General features: G+C 40.2%; 1 protein-coding gene across 1 annotated transcript in view; it reads left to right on the top strand.

Annotated features, from left to right (window-relative positions):
* The window catches only part of PTPN4 (protein tyrosine phosphatase non-receptor type 4), a 246,720-nt gene that overhangs the window by 122,833 nt on the left and 99,987 nt on the right, over positions 1-23,900 (top strand). Inside the window, exon 11 of the mRNA XM_054723364.1 lies at positions 13,028-13,116. Coding sequence (XP_054579339.1) covers positions 13,028-13,116 — 89 coding nt within the window. The remainder of the gene's footprint in view (positions 1-13,027; positions 13,117-23,900) is intronic.

The raw sequence follows: 23,900 nt of genomic DNA, 5'->3' as shown, positions 1-23,900 counted from the left end.
CTAGAATGATTGCACCACTTTGTATCCCCATCAGCAGTATTTGCAGGTTCTAGTTGTTTCACATCCTTTTTAGCATGTGGTACTGCTTGTTTTGTTTTGTTTCTTAAGATTTTATGGTAGGTGTATTTTATCTCATCATGGTTCTATTTTGCATTTCCCTGATGACTAATGATGTTGCACATCCTACTTCCTGTGATAAATGTCTCTTCTGGTGTTGCCCATTGTCTAATTTGGTTGTTTCTTTTCTTGCTTTTGTGTTTTGAGAGCTCTTTATGTATTCTACATATATGTTTTTTGTTGGATATATGATTTGCAGATGTTTTCTCTCACTCTTTGGTTTGCCCTTTTATTCTCTTAACAATGTATTTCAAAAGAAAGTGATGGATTCTAATATTCATTGTTCAGTCACTGATAAAACATTCTGAAAATCAGCAAGATATAGGTTTTAAAAATACAGTCAGCAAACGACTTAATTGATCTGTGTAGATTACTGTCCCCAACAACTTCAGAGTATGCATTGTTTTCAAACACAGAATATAATTTCTGAGCACAGTGCAGTTAAGCTAAAAACAATGACAAAAAGATAACTTTAAAAATTCTCCAAATAATCTAATGAACAAAATAAACTGATGAACAAAATAGATCCAGAGACATAGAAGCATGGAGCAGACTGACAGATCTCAGAGGGAAGGGAGGTGGGATGGGAAGGTTGGGGGAGGAGAGATGAACCTGGGACTTTATATGTATATATGCATATCCCATGGACACAGACAATAGTGTAGTGAAGGCCAGGGAGGGACAGGTGTGAGGGGAAGGGGTCAAAGGGGAAAAACAAAAGAGGACACACTGTAATACTTTGAACAATAAAGATATATTTTTTTAATTCTCCAAATATTTGGAAATTAAGAAACATACTTCTAAATAAACCATGGGTACAAACACTATCATTATTTCTACCCAACACTATGTGCTTTCTCTCAGACACTCATCTAGAAAGAATAATAATTAGTTACCCCTAAGTTGGTGGTTAGGATTGGTTGATGATGTAATGGGTAGCAAAGTAATCTTGAAAATAAAAAATAACTTGAATATGTTAATACCAAATAACATGTGTTTTAAATTTTTGTAAAGAATTTCTGACCGTTTAAAATGGAAAAAGCACTATCAGGAGTAAATGCTGGCCTTGGCTTAGGTAGATCAGTTGATTAGAGTGTTGTCCCCATATGCCAAGGTTGCAGGTTCGATCCCCAGTCAAGGCACATACAGGAATGAACCAATGAATGCATAAATAAGTGGAACAACAAATCATTGTGTCTCTCTCTCTCTCTCTCTCTCTCTTCTCTCTCTCTCTCTCTCTCTCTCTCGCAAATCCATTATAATGAAAGGGTAATAGGCAAATTGACCCTAATGGCAGAACGACTGGGAACGATGGGTCACTATGATGTGCACTGACCACTAGGGGACAGACGCTCAATGCAGGAGCTGCCCCTGGTGGTCAGTGTGCTCCCACAGAGGGAGCTCTGCTCAGCGACATGGGCTGATGGGCTGTAAGTGTAGCAGTGGTGGCAGGAGCCTTTCCTGCCTCCTCAGCAGCACTAAGGATGTGTGACTGCGGCTTAGGCCCGCTGCCAATGGGGAGCGGGCCTAAGCTGTCAGTTAGACATCCTCTGAGGGCTCTCAGGCTGCCAGAGGGATGTCTGACTGCCAGCTTAGGCCCAATTCCCCGGAGAGCAGGCCTATGCCGGCAGGTGGACATCCCCCCAGGGGTTCCAGACTGTGAGAGGGCATAGGCCAGGTTGAGGGATACCCCCGAGTGCACGAATTTCGTGCACCGGGCCTCTAGTCAATCAATCAATAAAAATTTTAAATGTCTTGTTAAATGAATAGTGTGAGGGCTCACTATACCAAAAATCAATCAGTATTTATTAGACTGAGCATAGAATAAAAGAACATTACAGAGCTAGAATATCTCTATGCCATGGATCCTCAAGTTCACTTTCTGTTTTGTAAGGATGTTAGCATAATGTTTACTTAAACTGATTTCTAATTATACAATGTAAGTGCAATGACAGAAAGCTTGGCTTTAGGTTTTTAGTTAGATATAGGATGCTCTACTAGTAAATTAACTCTAATACAAATAGCCATGTTTTAGGCTTAATTGTGAATATCTTATCTATAATAATAAAAGTGTAATATGCTAATTAGACCAGACGTCCTTCTAGACAACCTTCCGGACAAAGCCGGGGCTGCAAGGGAAGCCCAGGTCCCGGTACCTGCCGGCAGCCGGAGGGAAGCCCAGGTCCCGGGTGCCAGAGGGAAGCTGGTGCTGGCAGCCAGGGATAGGAAGGCCTACTCTTACACAAATTTCGTGCATAAGGCCTCTAGTTTATAATAATGATGAAGATAATTACTGAAAAATAACTTTTGCCCTTCAAAGTTTCAAGAAAGAAAAGCTAATGATGCTATTTCGATGTTTCATTGAATATTTATTGAGCACCTTCTATGTTCCAAATCCTGTTATAAACATAGTAGAAACAGCAGTGAGTAAAGTAGATAAAACCTAACCCTCATGCCGCTTGTATTCTGGTGGACAAGACAGACTAAAAAAATAATTGAGTAATTAGAGTACATAATGTATGGTTCCTTGGAAGTAAAGTTCAGTAACAGGCAAAATACCTGTTTATACTGGTAGAAGCCAGAATAGCAGTCACCTATGGAGGGCTATTATTATAATTGTGGTGGTTTCAGAGAAGTGTATATATGTATGTCAATTCATGTGTATAAAGGCTTGATTTGTGCATTTTACTATATATTGGATTTTCTTGCAGTTAAGTAAATATGTAATATATCACATAGTGATAATGCAGTGTAGACAAATTAAGGTGAGAAAGGGGATTGAAACAAGAAAAACTGGGGTATCATGATAGGAAAGGCCTAACTGAGGAGATAAACAGACCTGGAGGAGTCATGCTGATATCTAGGCGTAGAATGTTCTAAGCAGAGAAAATTGCCATGGTATAGTGTACTTCAAGGAACAGCAAAGAGAACAGCATGGCTGCTGTAGTGCAAGCTGGGAGAGTATCAATGGAGTCAGGAAAACCAGGACTTTAGAGCACATTTTAAAGACTTCAGTTTTTAATTATAAGCAAAGCCATTTTTAAGAGACAATAATGACCTCTGTTTTGAGAGTATTCTGTAAGGAACTAAAGGAAGAGACCAGCTTGGAGACTGTTCCAGGGATCCACGAGAAATATAATGGTGGTTGTAGTTCCTGGGTAGTGAAAAGTAGTAAGATTAAGTATATATTTTGAATATGGAAGTGACAGCATTTACTGATGTATTGGTTGTGAGTTGTGAAAGAAAAAGGAATTGGGAATGATTCCAAAGTTTTTGGCCTGAATAATTAGAGAGATGGAGTACGTCACTAGTTGGGAAAGATGAGAGAGAAGAAGATTTCAGAGGGTGAATCAGGAATTAGTTTGGGGATTATTAAATTTTAGAAGATTTTTACTCCAAATGAAGGAGGGTAGGCAATTCAACAAATGGAACTGAAGTTCAGAGGAGAGGTCTGGACTAGAGATAAACATTTGGGAAATTTCAGCTTATAGGTAACTAGAGACCTGGAGCATGAAATTTTTGCACTGAGGGGGGTCCCTCAGCCTGGCCTACACCCTCTCGCAGTCCGGGACCCCTTGGGGGATGTCCAGGGTCCCTGGCTCTTTACCGCCCGCCTGCTCGCTCCTCCTGCATTGGTGGGGGGTGTGGCAGCGGGGATTGGCTTATCCCGATCAGCTGAGCGGCACTCCCACTGTGGGAGCCCACTGACCACCAGGGAGCAGCTCTTGCATTGAGCGTCTGCCCCCTGGTGGTCAGTGTGCGTCATAGCAACTGGTCAACCGATCGTTCTGGTCATTCCACCGTTCGGTCACTGGGCTTTTATTTTATAGGACTAGAGGCCCGGTGCATGAAATTCATGAATGGGGGTGGGGTGGGTGTCCTTCAGCCCAGCCAGCACCCTCTCCAATCTGAGACATCCCTTTCACAATACAGGACTTTTGGCTCCCAACTGCTTGCCTGCCTGCCTGCCTGATTGCCCCTAACTGCTTCTGCCTGCCAGCCTGATCACCCCCTAACCACTCCCCTGCCAGCCTGATCGATGCCTAACTGCTACCCTGCCAGTCTGATTGCCCCTAACTGCCCTCCCCTGCTGGCCTGGTTGCCCCCAACTGCCCTCCCCTGCAGGCCTGCTCGCCCCAACTGCCCTCCTCTGACAGCCCGGTCACCCCTAAGTGCCCTCCCCTGCAGGCCTAGTCGCCCTCAACTGCCCTCCCCTGCAGGCCTAGTCGCCCTCAACTGGCCTCCTCTGCTGGCCTGATCGCCCCCAGCTGCCCTTCCCTGCAGGCCTGGTCCCTCCCAACTGTCCTCCCCTGCTGGCCTGATCGCCCACAACTGCCCTCCCCTGCCGGCCATTTTGTGGCTGCCATCTTGTGTCCACATGGGGGCGGCCATCTTGTGTGTTGGAGTAATGGTCAATTTCCATATTACCTCTTTATTATATAGGATATTTAAAGTCATAAGATGAGAGCACTGCAGGAACATGCCTAGTAGATATTGAACGGAAGATGTCCTTGGAGCTGAACATTTAGCAGTTCAGAGGTTAGAAAGATTAGGAAGAACCAGGAAAGAACACCAGGAAGAAGTAGCATCCTATCTAATAAACAGGGAATATGCTAATTGACTGCTACGCCCTCAAAGATGGCGACGCCCACAGCCACAAGATGGCGGTGCCCAGTCCCCTCAGCCCTGCTGGGGCAGCAGGCATGCAGCAAGGTCAGGCCCACCCCCAGGTGGGTCCGGTCTCTCTGCGTGCCTGCCTCTGGAGTCCTCCAGTCTCCTCAGCCCCCAGCTGCCCAGGGCCAGCCCGAGGTGCAGGCAAGCCTCGGATAGCTGAGGCTTGCGCTACCGGCAGTGGCAGCAGTAGATGTGTGATGGGGGTGTCGCCTTCCCCTGATCACCAGATCACCTCCTGCCCCTGAGGACTACCATATTGTGAGAGGGGGCAGGCCTGGCTGAGGGACCCCCCCCTTCAGTGAATGAAATTTAATGCACTGGGCCTCTAGTTTTATATAGAAAGAAAGCCTTTCTGTCAAAGATACGTGTGTGTCTTTGAAACCAAGTGATAACTATGTTAGAGGAGTCCTGGTTAGAAATGTGTAAGCTCTTGGTGGCCTTGTAAGAGCAGTTTGGAAAGTAGAGTGAGGACCAGAGATTGATTAGGGAGTATTTAAGGAAGGCTGTGAGAGATTTTGCTTTCCAGGATACAGATAATAGTAACAGGAAACACCTATTTGGCATTTACTAAGGCTTTATGTTTATTAATCTCATTTAATACTTAAAACAGCCCTGTGAGGTAAGAGAAGAACCAGTTTATAGGTTCTTTCAAAACCTTGTTTTTAACCTGCATGTATTTGAACACTTCATGAGAGAATGGTTAGAATAATAAAAAAATTAAAAATATAATCCCTTGAGGAGATTAAAAATCATGGGAAAGTAAGTGGATGCTGCATGGACATGCTCCCAGGAACAAACTGTAATTACAACTGAAATACATAAAACTTCCTGAATAATCAACGGAAGATTTGTAGGAGAGAACCCTGATACCTGAGGACCAAGAGTGGAGACCACATGGACTGGTAGGAGGGGCTGAAGTGAGAAAGGGCTGGCTGGGTGCCCACAGAGAGCAACTGAGTTCCGCAGAGGTATCTCAGCTGTGTGGGTTGCCACTGAGAACTCTGGGATCAATTCCTGAGGTGGGCGCCCCAGCAGAGAGCACCACAGCTGAGAAGGGTAACCACATAACATCTGGCTGTGAAAAGCAGCAGGGTTGCTGTCTGCCAGGGAGAGACAGCTGGAAATTCAGGCACCCTCTTAAAGGGCCAATGCACAAAATTCCCTGTGGAGCCATCCACCTTATGCTCCCACAGAGGGAGGGCAGAGTGGGCTGGAGCTCTCTGAGCAGAATCCAGGATTGGAGATGGGGTTAGCGCTTGAAGGCAGACACTGCCAGTTTCCTGTGGTGAGTCATTGCCTCACACAGGGGAGGTCATCTTTTCCACACACGTTTGCTTTGCCTGGGCGGGAGACAGTTGACCCCGAAATTGGAAAACACCTTGCCCTGGGGCCACTTAAGAAACTAAAAACTATCTTGACTCTATTGTATGCTCTTGCCTATTAAATTTTAGAAGATTTTTAACATCTTTTTCAACATCCTGTAGTTTTCTGAGTACAGGTCTTTTACTTCCTTAGGTAAGTTTATTCCTAGGTATCTTAATTTTTTTGTTGCAATGGTAAATGGGGTTGTGTTTTTAGTTTATTATTATTGGTGTACAAAAAACCCAAAGATGTTTGGGTGTTAAATTTGTATCCTACCACAATGCCGAATTCATTTATTAAATCTAGTAATGTTTTGATGGAGTCTTTAGGGTTTTCTATGTACAATATCATGTCATCTGCGAATAATGACAGATTTACTTATTCTTTTCCAATTTGGATACCTTTTACTAGTATTTCTGCTTCTTGGCTGATCACTATGGCTAGCACTTCCAGTACTATGTCAAACAGGAGTGGTGAGAGTAGGCATCCCTGTCTTGTTCCTGTTCTTAAGGGAAATGGTTTTAATTTTTCCCCATTGAGTATGTTGTTGGCTATAGGTTTGTCATATAAGGTTTTATTATGTTGAGGTATTGTCCCTTTAGTCCCACTTTACTGAAGAGTTTTTATCAAAAAATGGTGTTGGATTGTGTCATACTTTTTCTGCATCAACTGTGATTTTTGTCTTTCAATTTGTTTATGTGGTATATCCCTTTTATTGATTTGCAGATATTGTTCCAGTCTTGCATCCCCAGAATAAATCCCACTTGGTCGTGGTGTATGATCTTTTTAATGTATTGCTGGATGTGATTTGGTAAAATTTTGTTGAGGATTTTAGCATCTACGTTCATGAGGGATATTGTCCTGTAATTCTCTTTCTTTGTACTGACTTTATCTGGTTTTGGGATTAGGGTAATGCTGGTTTCATAGAAAGAGCTTGGAAGTGTGCCTTCCTCTTGAATTTTTTGGAATAGTCTGGGGAGGATCGGTGTTCTGTGAATGTTTGGTAAAAATCCCGCTGTGAAGCTGTCTGGTCCAGGGTTTTTGTTTGCTGGAAGTTTTTTGATTACTGCTTCAATTTCATTGGTAGTTATCGGCCTACTCAGGTTTTCTGATACTTCCTGATTGAGTTTTGGAAGATTGTATTTTTCTAGGCATACTTCCATTTCATCTAGGTTGTCCAGTTTGTTGGAGTAGAGTTGTTCGTAGTATTTTTTTTTACAATCCTTTGTATTTCTGTGGGGTCAGTTGTTACTTCACATATTTCTAATTTTGTTTATTTGGGTCCTCTCTTTGTTTCTTGGTGAGCCTGGCTAACAGTTCATCAATCTTGTTTATCCTTTCAAAGAACCAGCTTTTGGTTCTATTGATTTTTTTTGGGGGGGACGGGGGTCTCTGTGTCATTTATTTCTGCTCTGGTCTTTATTTCTGGGCTTTTCTTGTTGCTGTTTTTCTAGTTGTTCAAGTTGTAGAGTTAGATACCTTATTACCAGTTTTTCTGTGGTTTTTTTTGAGGTAGGCCTATAGAGCTTTGAACTTCCCTCTCAGTACTGCTTTCATTATGTCCCCATAGATTTTGGATTGCTGTGTTTTCATTATCATTTGTTTCCAGAATGTTTTTTATTTCTTCTTTGATCTCTTTTGTAACTCATTCATTGTTTAAAAGCATGCTATTTACCCTCCTGGTGTTTGATACTTTTTAATTGTTTTTATTGTAGTTGATTTCTAATTTTATGCCATTGTGATCTGAGAAGATGCTTGTTATAATTTCAGTCTTTTTGAACTTGTAGTGTCTTAGCCTGTGCCCTAATATGTGGTCTATCTTTGAAAATGTTCATGTACACTTGAGAAGAATGTATATTCCATAGCTTTGGGATGAAATGTTCTGAAGATGTCAATTAAGTCCATCTGATCTAGTGAGTCATTTAGGCTTGCTGTTTCTTTGCTGATTTTTTGTTTAGAAGATTTATCCAGTGATGTCAGTTGGATATTAAAATCCCCTACTATGATTATATTGCTGTCCATCTCTCCCTTGATATCTTCCAGAAGTGGTGTTTTTTGTTTGTTTTTTAATGTATTTGGGTGCATATAGGTTTACCAGAGTTATATTCTCTTGTTGATTTGCTCCCTTTAGTATTATGAAGTAGCCTTCCTTATCTCTTGTTATGGCCTTCAATTGAGGTCTAATTTTTCAGATATAAGTATTGCTACTCCAGCTTTTTTTTCTCTCCCATTTGCATGGGAAAATTTTTTCCATCCTTTCATGCTCATCCTGTTTGTATCTTTTGTTCTGAGGTGGATGGACAGCATATAATTGTGTTATGTTTTTGTATCCATTCAGCTACCCTATGCCTTTTGATTGGAGAATTTAGTCCATTTACATTTAAGGTTATTATTAACTAGAGGCCCGATGCACGAAGATTCGTGCAAGAATGGGCCTTCCTTCACCTGGCTGACAGCACTGCCTTCGCTCCGGCCAGAGCTGCCTTTCCGCCTTCCCACGCTGCCCAGAGGCCCAGAGCAGCTGGGGTGGTGCGGAACGCCTGCATTGTCACCTTGGGGACGATGCAAGCGGTCCGCCCTGCCCCCTGCCGCTCAGAGCCTGCATATGCAAATTAACCTGTCATCTTTGTTTGGTTAATTTGCATACTCACTCCTGATTGGCTGGTGGGCGTCGCAGAGGTATGGTCAATTTGGATCTTACTCTTTTATTAGTGTAGATAGGAACTTATTTATTGCCAAATTAATTCTGTTTAATTCTGTATGCCTAGGTTTCTCTTTCTCTTTCTTCTTCTCATTACAGCATTCCCTTTAGCATTTGTTGTAATGCTGGCTTGGTGGTGATGTATTCCTTTAGCCTTTTTTTGTCTAGGATGCTCTTTATTTGGCTGTCTATTTTGAATGATAGCCTTGATGGATATAGTAATCTTGGTTTTAGATTCTTGCTTTCCATTACCTTGAGTATTTCATGCACTTCCCTTCTGGCCTGTAGAGTTTCAGATGAGAAATCAGGTGTCAGCCTTATGGGAGCTCCTTTGTAGGTAATAGTTTGCTTTTCTCTTGATGCCTTTAAGATTCTCTCTTTGACTTTAATTTTTGGCATTTTAATTATGATGTGTCTGGGCATGGGCCTATTTGGGTTCTTCTTGTTTGGGGTTCTCTGTACCTCCTGAACTTGTGTGACTTTTTCTGTACCAGGTTAGGGAAGTTTTCTATCCCTTCTCCCTTTCTGCCTCTTCTGGCATGCCTGCTCTTCGAATATTGTTAACATTTCATCTTGTCACCCACAGCTCCCTTAAGTTGTCCTCCTGTTTTTTAATTTTTTTTTCTTTTTTTTTTTTTTTTTTAAATTTTTCAGGCCGGCTCCGGCTCAGCGGCCGCAGAGAGGGCGCCGGGTAGCGGGGGCGGAGAAGATCTCGAAAGATCTCGTTGCGACGAGAATCTTTTTTTTTCTTTTTGGTTCTTTGATTGAGTGATTTTTCAACCTCATCTTCTAATTCACTGATTCGATTCTCAGCTTCCCCTAATCTGCTATTTATTCCTTCCAATGTCTTCTTTATGTGTGCTATGTCGTTCTTTATTTGTTTTCATAGTTACTATATGTCTTCGCATGCTGTTGAGCATCTTTACCATCCTTACTCTGAACTCTTTATCTGATAAATTTCTGATCTCCATTTCATTTATCTCTTCTTCTGGAGAATTCTCTTGTTCTTTCATTTGTGGGTTGTTTCTTTCCTCATTTTGGCTTTCTGTTTGGGTTTGTGACTGTGTATTAGATAGATCTGCTATGCCTCTCAATCTCTAATGCAGGACAGTGTCAAATGCTGTTTCTGACTGATCAGGCAAAGACTGAAAGCATCCATAGACCGTATCTGTTTACAGACTTACATGATTCTGTCTTAAATTGTCCTCAATCAATCATCCACAGTTGTGGCAAGAGTTTTTTCAACAGGGTTGGGTAGTTGCTTCCGCCTGGAGGCTAATTGTTATTCTCAGTCTCTTAATTGGGCCTCAGCAGTTGTGCACTGTGGGGCGAGGTGTTTTCCAATTGGGTGGATCAGCTGTCTTCCCCCACAGGCAAGGTCGCCTATATACCTAATGCCTGCACGAGAAATATGACCTCGCAGCATAAGGGAATGACTCAGCACAGGAAACCAGGGTGTCTGCCTTCTGAGCTCTAACTCCTGAGCCCCGGATCCTGGCTTCTGTTCACACAGCTCCAGTCCACTCTGCCCTCCCTCTGCAAGAGCACAAGGTAGGGTGTTCCACAGGGAATTTTGTCCGTTGGCCCTTTAAGAGGGTGCCTGAATTTCCAACTGTCTCTCCCTAGCAAACAACAACCCTGCTGCTTTTCACAGCAAAATGTTATGTGGTTACCCTTTTCAGTTGTGGTGCTCTTTGCTGGGGGTCCCAGCTCGGGTATTAGACCCTAGAGTTCTCAGTGGCAACACCCACAGCTGAGATATCTCTCTGGAACTCAGTTGCTTTCTGGGGGCACCCGGCCAGCCCTTTCGCCCCTCTGCCACTCCTACCAGTTTCTATGCAGTCACCCCTTTTGGTCCTCAGGTATTAGGGTTCTCTCCAGCGAGTCTTCCATTGATTATTCAGGAAGTTTTTCTGTAATTTAGTTGTAATTCCAGTTTGTTCCTTGGAGCATATCCGTGCAGCATCCACTTTCTCTGCCGCCATTTTTAATTTCTGTACTTTATCTTTTAAGTTTGCTTCTATTTCCACCTCTACACAGAACTTGCTCTTGTGTGTGTAGTTTGAGCTGTGGTTTTCTGTAATCTGATTGTATCTTTTTTATGTCTTTACAGTTCAGATGCATTGATTACATACCTTGAAGTGTTACGGATTGTTTTCAAGTTTTACAGATTCTTTTTCTTTCTTTTTTTTTCTTCTTTTTTTAAATTTCTTTATTGATTAAGGTATTACGTATGTGTCCTTATTCCCCCATTACCCCCCACCTCCCTGTTGTCTGTGTCCATGGATTAGGCTTATATGCATGCATATAAGTCCTTTGGTTGATCTTTCCCCCTTGCCCCCACTGTCCCCTACCTTCCCTGAGGTTTGACGTTCTGATTAATGTTTCTCTGTCTCTGGATCTATTTTTGTTCATCAGTTTATATTGTTCATTATATTCCACAAATGAGTCAGATCATGTGATATTTATCTTTCTCTGCCTGGCTTATTTCACTTAGCATAATGCTCTCCATCTCCATCCATGTTGTTGCAAATGATAAGAACTCCTTCTTTTTTACCACAGCGTAGTATTCCATTGTGTAGATGTACCACAGTTTTTTAATCCACTTATCTGCTGATGGGCACTTAGGCTGTTTCCAAATCTTAGCTATGGTGAATTGTGCTGCTATGAACATAGGTGTGCATTCCAATACATGTTTTCTGATGTTTTCTGATGGGGAGCTGAAAAAGTAATAGGTGCATATATTAAATCTGTTATCTGTTAGGCTCAGTCTGCTATTTTGGTCCTGACTTCTAATTGATGTCCTTTAAAAAATGATTTAAGATTCTGATAATAATGTACAGGGGTTTTTGGTTAATTGTAAACAAAATGAGCAGCCAGACAAATTAGCATACACTGTTGTGTTTGACCTTGTTATGTATTATTCTACCTAATGGGTTAATTTAATAAGGTTTTATTTAATTAGAAATTATTGTAACTACATTTTAAATATTTTTGTTTTCTTAGGGAGACAATTACAAAATCTTATATTTTCAGCAATTCTTTTTGAGCAGATCAATAGTAGGAGGTAAAAGCATTATTGCTATATTAGTTTATCTATGGAATGTTTCAAGTCAAAAAGCAAAACTATTTCAAGGTTGATTAGCATCTGAAAATCAGTATTTTAATTCTATTCATTTTCCTCATAATGTAGGTTAGCTATTCAAATTCTATCTGTTAGCATGAAAATTCTTACTCAGTTCTCAAAGTGCAATTCAGATTTTCTTCTTTAGAGTCTTCCAAACTCTCAATTAATTGTTCCTCACTCTATAATTCCATGATGTATTTTATTGTATTATACTAATTATAGGAGTTTTCTTATATTGAAAATACTGTTTTATTACAGGTTACCCTTCACCAAACTCTGAAGTCCTCTATTTTTTTTTATTCACTTTTTGCTATCAGAGCATTATATTTGCACAGTGATTAGAACATAAGAATTTAAGGAATGGAAGGATGGATACTAACTCATCATTCTAATTTTCTGTCCCAAATAAAGTATAAACTATGGGAAGTTTTGAGATCATAATGACTTTTAATAATGCAACATTTAAGTTTGATTTGAAATATGGCATTTATTTTTATGAGGTAACAATTACCGTATGGATTTGTAACTATGCAATTACTAGAGGCCTGGTGCATGACATTTGTGCACTCGGAGGAATGGGGGGGTCCCTCAGCCCGGCCTGCGCCCTCTTGCAGTCTGGGACCCCTGGGGCATGTCCGACTGCCGGAGGCAGGAGAGGCTACCGCCTCTGCTGCGCTCTCCAGCCAGAAGCTGGGCTGGCTGCTCCTTAGCACTGCCTTGAGGGCAGGAGAGGCTCCTGCCACTGCCACTGAGCTCTCCAGCTGTGAGCCCGGCTTCTGGCAGAGCGGTGCTCCCCCTGTGGTAGCGCAGTGACCACCAGGGGGCAGCTCCTGCTTTGAGCTTCTGCCCCCTGGTGGTCAGTGTGCATCATAGCGACCGGTCGTTCTGCCGTTTGGTCGATTTTCATATTAGGGTTTTTTTTTATATAGGATGTGGTGCCTTTGAAAATTTCTCATTGTATAAAAAAGAAAACTAATCCTGTTTTTAAAATATATTTTTAACAGATAAAGCCCAGTATTTTAGATTTGTCATTTTCTTTTTTGAAGGATCAAAGTAACAATGAAATTATGATTGGAGTGATGTCAGGAGGAATTCTCATTTATAAGAACAGGGTACGAATGAATACCTTTCCATGGTAAGGACTTCCATGAATATTTTTGCTTTTTTATATTACTAATATAATAATTCATATAAAAGAAAGTGATGAAGTATATTAATGTTGGCATGCAAATTTATTTTACTTACTTGGAATCTACCAGAAGATACCAAAATAATTGTGTTAATTTATTTCAAAAATTGCTTAGCTTCTCGGAAATATTACTTTATGAATTTTTCTCTTAGGGTATCTCTAAATTTGTACTGTAATATGATAGCTAACATCATGTGTACTTTGTCCTGCACCATCCCCATTGCTTTAAATACAGTAAGTATTTCATTTAAATGCTTTCAGTGAGGTACTGATTATTATTTGGAACACAGGCATACTAAGACTTACTATTACAGTGGCTTAAATTGGTGCTAAGAAAGTATGGCTGCATGGGGTATAAAACCCATGTTTTTATTTTTGTTTTTTGTCTCAGTGTTCTACTGTCCTTAGTATATTATCCTTGTCCTCACTGTCTAGGATGACTCACCCACCATCACTTCTATATCCCAGAATGAAGAAAAAGGAAAAGTAGCATCTGCCAGTTCCCTTTAATGGAATGACATGAAAATCTTAACAGTCACATTTATCAGATCTCATATAAGTAACTCGGGTTTTTAAAAAATAAACACAATTATTTTCTTTAGGGGAAGAAACAAATACAAAAGAACTATCTTGTATTAATCTGTTTTCTTTATAGCTCTTAAAATATTTGGTCCTGATTTTTCAATATCTGTGGTTTTTATTTTTATAATATTCACTCTTAATAGAAATATGATAACTGACAGGAGCAATTATTTTATAAAATTGCCACAACTTTGTTTTTTAAAAGAAAGATAAATTTCTGTTAGGACACAAGAACATAAGCCATAAAAAAAAAATTAATGAAATGAACTTCATCAAAATTAAATACTTTTGCTTTTCAAAAGATACTCTAAAGATTTAAAGACAAGACACAGTTGTTTAAAAAAGACATATATTTTTAAAAAACATAAAGGATTTACCAAGAATATATGAAGAACTTACAGCTCAGTAATAAGAAGACAAACTAATTTAAAAAATACAAAAAATACTTGAATAGACAATTCCACCAAAGAAGATAAACAAATGGCCAACATGAAAAGATGCTCAGTCATCAGTGAAATGCAAATTAAAACCATAGTGCATTATTACTGTACACCCACTAGAAAAGCTCCAATTAAAAAGGATGACAGTGTTGCCCAGCTGGTGTGGCTCAGTGGTTGAGCATCAGCCAATGAACCAGGAGGTCACTGTTGAATTCCCAGTCAGGGCACATGCTCAGGTTGCAGGCTCGATCCCCAGTAGGGAGCATCCAATGTATGATTCTCTTTCATCGTTGATGTGTCTACATCTTCCCCTTCCTCTTTCTCTAAAATCAATAAAAACTTCTTTTTTTTAAAGGGAAAGGTTGGCAGAAATGAACTACTGATACACTAAGCTATATGGATGACCCTACCCTCAAAACATTATCCTGATTGTTAGAAGTCAGACACAAAGACCATACATATACTTTGTTTCTATTTATATGAAATTCTGCAGTCATAAATTATAGTAAGAGCAGACCAATGGTTGCAAGGAACTGAACATGGGAAGAGGCAATTGACTGCAAAGGGGCACCAGGGCGACATTTTGAAGTGATGGAAATGTTACATGGTGAATTGGGTGGATGGAAGTTACATAGCCAAATACATTTGTCAAAATTCATTGAATTCTTCACCTATGATTGTTATATTTCCATTGTATGTATAAATTATACCTCTGAATAGCTCATAAAAAAACTAAAGATCACTTAGTGTTTCATGTTACATCTTCTCAGTGCTTCCTATGCAATTCAAACTGTGTAATGTTCAAAGGAGAATATAAGACAGTTAATACGTGGTCCCTATAAGTGAACACAAAAATTCATATAAAACACAGTAAAAAAATGTATTGGTAGATGTATATCTTTATGTTTATGATTTTACTAAAGACAATTTTTAAAAATACATTCTTACATTTTATATAAATGTCAAAATCAGAAATAAATTATTTTCAGATGATATGGATTAAAAGAATATGATAATCTAAATTTTCCTGTATTGTCAAAATTCTATATTATACACAATTCCTTTATTATTAATAAGGATTCTAAAAGAGTTTTTGGCAAATTGCTTTAAAAACACAAAAGATACAATCTCTCTGGAGAAAACTTTAATGGCTCAGTGATAGTTGAAATGGTTTTTAAAGGATAAATAAAAATTTCCTAAATGAAAAGGAAATGTGCAAGAGGCACGTGTGTAGAGGGTTCAATCAGGGAATTCATGGTAGATGTACCAAGCATGTGCGAAGACCTAATAGTAAGAAAGAACATGGCAACTTGAGGAAATATTGGGCTTTTTGGTTTGGTTTTTCCTTCAGTTTTCTTCATTGTGTATAGAAGCAAGGGAACAAGAATTTAGGAAGATAATGCTTAAGAGAGAAATTAGATTTAGATTGTGAAGGATCTTATGTATTCTATATGCTCAGGAGTTGGTATATTATTTTATTGGTAAGTATACCTGCAGCTAGTTTAATATTGAGAAAGAACTCATATTTTCCAAGTCTTTCTCATATAATTTAGGCTAGGATATGCACCTTTTAAGATATTGACTGGAAAACCTTATATAGTGTTCATTTTAAACTTTATTGTGAAGAATTAATCTATGTAGATGGGATTTAAATGTATTAAAGCTATTAAATTTTCATTGTCATGGAACATAAGAATGTCTTATGATCCTAACTACTCATAACAATACATACTACAACAAATACATTTATAAATACTTCACAAGTAGCCATGATTTAAGATCCAGTATCAAACCAAAATTCAAATGGTAGAATTAGCAAAGTTCTACATGAATGAAGAGTTTAGAGCAGTGATGGCGAACCTATGACACGCGTGTACACGCGTAGCCATTTCTGATGACACGCGGCCGCTGAGGCGGCTGCATGCCGAGGATGAAACATTTGCTGCTCCTGAGGATGAAACATTTGCGAAATAATGTTTTTTCCTCAAAGTGACACACTACCCGAGTTATGCTCAGTTTTTTGGCAAAGTTTGATACACCAAGCTCAAAAGGTTGCCCATCACTGGTTTAGAGCAAAGTTGGAAGTTTTAGAATTGATTGTTTTAAAGATTGAGACAAGGAAAAAAAATCACTCATGGATTTTAATGCATTTTATCTGTAGCTTAGAATCCTGTAAGTTGGGGGTTATTAGCATTGTTTTTACAGATAAGGATTGAAAAATGGCAGAGAAATTGACTGGTCTAAGGTTAAACAACTGGTAAGTAGGAAGTGGAACTTTAAACCCAGGTCTTTCAGATTCTGAAACCCAAGCTTCTCCCTTACCACTTCTCTCAAAATTAGAGCTACATGTAGAAAAAGTAGTGTGCCACATACTAAATATGCTCCCTCATATCTTTTCACGTATGATTATCCCTGAATTATTTAGTTTAAGTTCATACTTTTAAAGTGTTGAATAGTGAATTGGGATTATCTGTATTCTGTAAATTAGACTTCATTAAAATCAATGCTAATAAAAAACAACACCATTAAGCCTGGCCGGTGTGGCTCAGTGGTTGAGCGTCAACCCATGAACCAGGATGTCATGGTTTGATTCCAGTCAGGGCACATGCCCAGGTGGTGGGTTCAATCCCCCAGCATGGAGCGTGCAGGAGGCAGCTGATCAATGATTCTCTCTCATCATTGATGTTTCTATCTTTTTCTCTCCTTTCCTCTTTGAAATCAATTAAAATATTTCTTTTTAAAAAAAGAAAGAAATACATATTTTAAAAAAAAAAAACAACCCCACCATTAAGAAAATAAAGTGGGGAGGAGAAAGTTCTGGTTCCCAGTCCAGCAGGTAAAGAATTTGGAAGTCATCACTCCTATCCTTACAAGAAAAAAACAAACAACAACAAAAAATAAGGAAATATGAAAATCAACTATTGTTTTTAGATCCTTCAGAGAATTAAGTACTCAAGGCACACTGCAGTTCTCAAAACTGGAGAGACAGATGAATATAAAGAATGACAGTTTACTAGGACTAAGAAATCACTGCTGTAGCCAGCAACTGTTAGGAAATAATCAAAGGGTAATTGACTATTTGCTTTAGACTGAGCAAAGATAGCTTGAGAGATGAAAACTCGTGAAGTCTCAGCCTTAGGAAGGCCCCCCCATGTTTTCATAAGTTTTACCATCAGTTGCTCACCAGGTTCTCAGTGTGAACATTGGAGAAAAATCTATTCATGTTCTGGAGGGTTGAGGGTTGATGGTGCTGGTGAGCCAGGAGGTAACTATTTAAAATGTGCCCAGAGCTTTCTTTTCTCTTTAAGGAAGGTCTGCCCTCAAGGAAATCCGTTTTACCAATACTTAACCAACATGAGTTTTTATCAATAAGAGCCTGACCAAAGTGGGGAAGGGAAATCCCCACATCTGGCTCCCTCCATAGTTCTTGTGTCACCTAAGTGTAAGGTTCGAGGGGCAGGAAACGGGAGTCGGAGACCAAGACATGTTAAAGGGAAAGTTTATTCCACAGTAACGAGCGAGATTCTTTACGGAGGAGGTAGAGAAACCAGGATTAGAGGAGGGGGAGGAGAAGAAGGAGAACCACAGCGGGACTGCCTCCTGCAGACTGGAAGAGACAGTAACATGTGCAGGGGTGGAGACTCCTTTTGAGGGGGAGGAAAAGGAAGGGGTTGGGGCCAGGGTGGAACGAGAAGGGGTGGGCCCCTGGGCACTCGGCAAGCGCTGATTGGTGGTTCAATGTCTCGGGGATGTCGGCACCAGACGCCAGTAACGTCATAACTCCGCCCACCAGTTGGGGGGAGGGAGGATCTATCACTAAAAACAAAGTGAGCTGAAAAGCATTGAAAGTCATAGTCAAGGGTCACAGACCACTAAAACACTGAGACCTAATCATAGGATTAAAGAATTATTCCTCCAACCCACATCTTACTACATCAACAAGGTTCCTGTATAATATAATTACAATTTAAATAACTGCAAGATTCAGTCTACATAAGAAGTAGTCTGTCAGGAAACCCGGAGACAAAAACAAAGATAGGATAGGAAATAGCCTCAAACACCTACCTCACAAACTGTTCCTTTGAGGAAGCTACAGTTTGATAGCTTAAGTTTCTAAAGGAATTTACACCCCAGGGCATTATTGAAAACAAGAGGGTAGGGTGGGTAAGTAAGGGAGTGTTACAGTTGGGAGTGCTTATTGAAAGACTGGGATGACTGGTATCACTGTCATTTTAGGATTACTGTGGGCATATTCAAAGCTGTGCCTTCCTGAAAAGCAACAGTAGAAGCTTAACACTGAGGGTTGACTGCTGGAGATAGAGTTCATAAAAATAGTCCAGCAGCCCTGGCCAGTGTGGTTCAGTGATAACAGTGTCCTACTTTAATAGCTCACATTCTGAACATAAAATGTATTATAGTAATTTTTTTAAAATATATTTTCATTGATTTCAGAGAGGGAGAAAGATAAAAACACTGATGAGAGAGAATCATTGATGGGCTGCCTCCTGCACACACCCTACTGAGGATGGAGCCCAGAACCTAGGGCATGTTCCCTAACCAGGAATGGAACCTTGACCTCCTGGTTCATAGGTCGACGCTCGACGACTGAGCCACACCAGCCAGGTGATGAAATATATTTTAATAAACACTGCCTTTTTAAGTATTCAAAGTGTATATACATTTTTGTATATACAAAAGGATACCCTGATTAAGATATCTATGGAAAATCTGTTAATGTTATGCTAAATAGTAAAAGTGTCAATGCTTTTTATGTAAGTAAAATCAGGAAAAAGTATGCTTACTCTTTCTACTTCAGTTTTGTTATTTAAGACCTAACAATCATGTTAAGGCAAGAATATGAAATTAAAGGCAAACAGATTGAAAAGAAAGAAGCAGATATGGATGCATATATAGATTGGGTGAAAATAAATGAAAGTGATATAATATGTAAATGCATGGAAATAGTACTCATAAGAAGGCTAGTGTGGCTATATTACTCTGTACAATGGTCCAACCAATTTGGAAAACTGTTTTGTAGTTTCTTACAAATTTAAACTTAAAAATTATCATATGATTGAGCCATACTATTCCTAAGGTTTTACCCAAGGGAAATTAAACAAATCCTATATAATAAAAGGATAATATGCAAATTGCCCCCTCGCCCGGGATTTGACCAGGGGGTGGGGCCAGCCCGCCAACCTCCCGCGTCGCCTCCCCCCAGCCGGCCCGACCCCACCCATGCATGAATTTGTGCACCAGGCCTCTCGTGTGAGTATAAAGACTTGCATACATTTTCACTAAGTGATACGCATTTACTTTTTATACATATTTTCTATGGCTTGATACATGATAGAGCTGAATAATACCCCATTGTCTGGATATACCACATTTTTTCATTCATTCACCAACTGAAAGCCATTTTGTCCTTCCAAGTTTTGGCAGTCTATACTAATAAAAGAGTAATATGCTAATTAGACCGGAGACCTTCCGGACAAAGCCATGGTGGTGGGGCCAAGGCAGAGGCGGTTAGGGGCGATCAGGCTGGCAGGGGGGGGAGGGGGCAGTTGGGGGTGATCATGCTGGCAGGGGGGCAGTTTGAGGCAACCATGCCAGCAGGGGGGACAGTTGGAGGCAAACAGGCCGGCAGGGAGGGCAGTTGGAGGCTGGCAGGGGGGGCAGTTGGCAATCAGGCTGGCAGGGGGGGAGAGTAGGGGGGAGCTGGCCAGCAGGGGGTCAGTTGGAGGCAAGCAGGCTGATGAGGGGGGGCCAGTTGGGGGCAAGCAGGCCAGCAGGCAGAGTGGTTAGGGGCGTTCAGGCATGCTGGCAGGCAGGGGAGCAGTTAGGAGCCAGTGGTCCTAAACCGGCAGTCGGACATCCCCCGAGGGGTCCCAGATTGGAGGGGTTCAGGCCAGGCTGAGGGACACCCTCCCTCCCATGCATGAATTTTGTGCACCGGGCCACTAGTTGAATAAAACTGCTATTAACATCCATGTACAGATTTTTGTGTGGACATCCATTCCCCATTGCTTTAGTTAAATGCCAAGGAGTGTAGTTTCTAGATGGTATGGTACAAGTAAGTTTAGTTTTGTAAGAAACTGCCAAATAATCTTCCAAAGTGGCTGTACCATTTTGCATTTCCCCCCAAAATGAATGAGAGTTCCTGTTGCTCCATATTCTCGTCATCATTTGATTTTGTCAGTATTCTGGGTTTTGGCCATTCTGCAGGTGTATAGTGCTGTCTTATTGTTTTAATTTGCATTTCCCTGATGACATATGATGTGCTTATTTGCCAACTACATATATTCTTTGGTGAGGTGTCTTTTAAGGGCTTTGGCTCATTTTTATTGGGTTGTTTGTTTTATTGTTAAATTTGAAGAGTTTTTTTGTATATTTTGGATAATAGTCCTTTATCGAATGTGTCTTTTACAAATATTTTCTCCTAGTCTGTGGCTTGTTTTCTAATTTATTGCCTTTCACAGAGAACTTTTTAATTTTACTAAATTCAAGCTTCTTAATTATTTCTTTTATTAATCGTGTTTTTTTGGTGTCTTATCTATAAGAGCATCCCTATATCCAAGAGCATCTAGATTTTTTTCCATTGCTATATCTAAGAGTTTTATAATTTTGCATCTTATGTCTAGGTCTCTGATCCATTTTGAGTTAATTTTTGTGAAGGGTATAAGGTCTTTGTCTAAATTTATTTTGTTTTTGCATGTGGATGTCCAGTTGTTCCAGATCCATTTGTTGAAGGGACTGTCTTTGCTCCATTGTATTGCCTTTGCCCTCTCTCAAAGATCATTTGACTTTATTTATGGAGGTCTGTTTCTGAGTTCTCTATTCTATAACATTAATCTGTTTTGTCTGTTCTTTCACAAATACTATACTATTTTGATTATGATAGCTTTATAATAAGATTTTAACTCAGGTAGCGTCACTCCTCCAACTTCGTTGTTTTCCTATACCGTGGTCGGCAAACTGCGGCTCACGAGCCACCTGCAGCTCTTTGGCCCCTTGAATGTGGCTCTTCCACAAAATACCACGGCCTGGGCAACTTTATTTTGAAGAAATGGCATTAGAATAAGTTTAAGTTTAAAAAATTTGGCTCTCAAAAGAAATTTCAATCATTGTACTGTTGATATTTAGCTCTGTTGACTAATGAGTTTGCCGACCACTGCTATAATACATGTTGGCTATTCTGGATTTTTCACCTCTCCATATAAACTTTAGAATCAGTTTGTCAGTATTCACAAATAACTTCATGGGATTTTTTTTTAAATTTTTTTTAAATATATATTTTATTGATTTTTTTTACAGAGAGGAAGGGAGAGGGATAGAGAGTTAGAAACATCGATGAGAGAGAAACATCGATCAGCTGCCTCCTGCACATCCCCCACTGGGGATGTGCCTGCAACCAAGGTACATGCCCTTGACCGGAATCGAACCTGGGACCCTTTAATCTACAGGCCGACGCTCTATCCACTGAGCCAAACCGGTTAGGGCATTCATGGGATTTTTATTGGGATTACATTGAATCTATAGATCAAAGTGGACAGAATTGACATCTTCACAAACAATACTGATTCTACCTGTCCAGGAACTTGGAATTTCTTTGCATTTATTTATATCTTCGTCATTTTTGTTCATCGGAGTTTTATAATTTTCTTCATATAATCCTAGTGCATTGTTTTAGATTTATACTTAAGTATTTCATTTTGGGGTACTAATGTACATGGTATTAATGTTTTTAATTTCAAATTCCACTTGGTTATTGTTGCTGTACAGGAAAGCAGTGGACTTTTGTATATTAACTGTGTACCCTGCAACTTTACTATCATCACGTATTAGTTCCAGGAGGTTTTTTGTTTGATTCTTTTGGATGTTCTACATAGACAGTTATGTCATCTGTGAACAAAGATAGTTTTATGTGATCCTTTTCAATCAGTGTATCTTTCATTTCCTTTTCTTGCCTTATTGAAGAGGAGTGGTTAAAGGGGACATCCCTACATTTTACCTGATCTTAGATGGAACACTAGTTTCACACCATTAAGTATGTTAGCTGCAAGGGTTTTATACAAAGTATGAAGTTGAGAAAGTTTCCCTCTATTCCAACTTTACTGAGGGTTTTTAATCATGACTAGGCATTGGATTTTGTCAGATGCTTATTCTGAATGTATTGATGTGATCGTGTAATTTTTTTTCTCTTTTAGTCTTTTGAAGTATTGGTTTATATTAATTGATTTTCAAAAGGCTTGCATTTCTGGGATAAATCCCATCTGGAATGGTTAAATTTCATATGATACTATTTTATTTAGGATTTTTAAAATTTATGGTTATGAGAGATGCTTTTTTGTAGTTTTCTTGTAAGGTTTTTGTCTAGTTTTGGTATTAGGATAATTCTGACCTCATAAAATGACTTTGGAAGTATTCCCTCTGCTTCTATACTCTGAAAGGGATTGTAAAGAATTGGTATAATATTTAAATGTTTGGTACACTTCACTAGTGAATACATGTGGGCCTGGTGGCTTTTTAAAAATTCCTTTAATATCTAATATCTACAGTAATCCCTTCTTATCTGCAGTTTGCTTTCCACAGTTTCAGTTATCCATGGTCTGAAAATGTTAAATGGAAAATTCCAGAAATAAACAATTCCTAAATTTTAAATTGTATGCTGTTCTGAGTAGGGTTATGGAATCTTGAACTGTCCAGCTCCATCCAGCCAGGGATGTGACTCATGACTTATCGTTTTTTCAGCATATTCGATACGTGCCCATCAGTCACCTAGTATCCCTCTCAGTTATCAGATCTTAGTACTTATGTTAAAGTAACCCTTATTTTACTTACCAATGGCCCAAAGTGCAAAACTTAGTGATGCTGACAACTTGGATATGCCAAAAAGAAGCCATAAATTCCTTCCTTTAGGTGAAAAAGTAAGTATGTATAGGGGGGGAAAACATTCAGAGGTAGGGTTCAGTATTATATGCATTTTCAGGCATTCTCTGGGATATTGAAGTTTATGCCCTGCAAATGAAGGGGGACTACCGTATAGGCCCATTTAGATCAAATATTTCTTCTGGGGAGAAACCAAGATGGCGGCATAGGTTAAACACCTAACCTACAGCCTGGCATAACAATTTCAAAAATACAACTAAAAGTCAAAACGGACATCATCCAGAACCACAGGAAAGCTGGCTGACTGAAATGCCCACAACTAGAAGTAAAGAGAAAACCACAAGAAAAATCAGAGGAGTCGTAAAAGCCTGAGGTATGTAGACACGGGCGGAGACACGAGCATGCGCGCATGCGGGGAGGATGGAGCCGGAGAGGACGGGGCCGCTGATGGCCTGGCCGGCGTTCTCTAGCGGGAAGGAGATAAAAGCTCCAGATTGCACTGAACCCCAGTTCCGGGCGAGATCCTGGGAAGCCAGGCTCATGCTGGGGGAATCTGGGCTGTGGGGTGGAGGCACAGAGGAGCGGCGAAAGGCAGAGCTCTGGAGGCGCGCATGTGAATGCGCACAGAGGACAGACTGTTGCCTGTGCCGCTGAATTGCCCTGGCGGGGAGGAGACAGGGGCTCTGGACTGTGCTGAACCCCAGTTCCGGCTGCGCTGGGCCCCGGTTCCGGGCGAGACCCTGGGAAGCCAGACTCATGCTGGGGGAACCTGGGCTGTGAGCCGGAGACACGGAGCGGCGAAGGGCAGGCAGAGCACCG

The sequence above is a fragment of the Eptesicus fuscus genome, chromosome 11 (genome assembly GCF_027574615.1).
Source record: "Eptesicus fuscus isolate TK198812 chromosome 11, DD_ASM_mEF_20220401, whole genome shotgun sequence".
Taxonomy (NCBI): domain Eukaryota; kingdom Metazoa; phylum Chordata; class Mammalia; order Chiroptera; family Vespertilionidae; genus Eptesicus; species Eptesicus fuscus.
The sequence above is the reverse complement of the archived record's forward strand: the minus strand, read 5'-3'. Positions and strand labels throughout refer to the sequence as shown.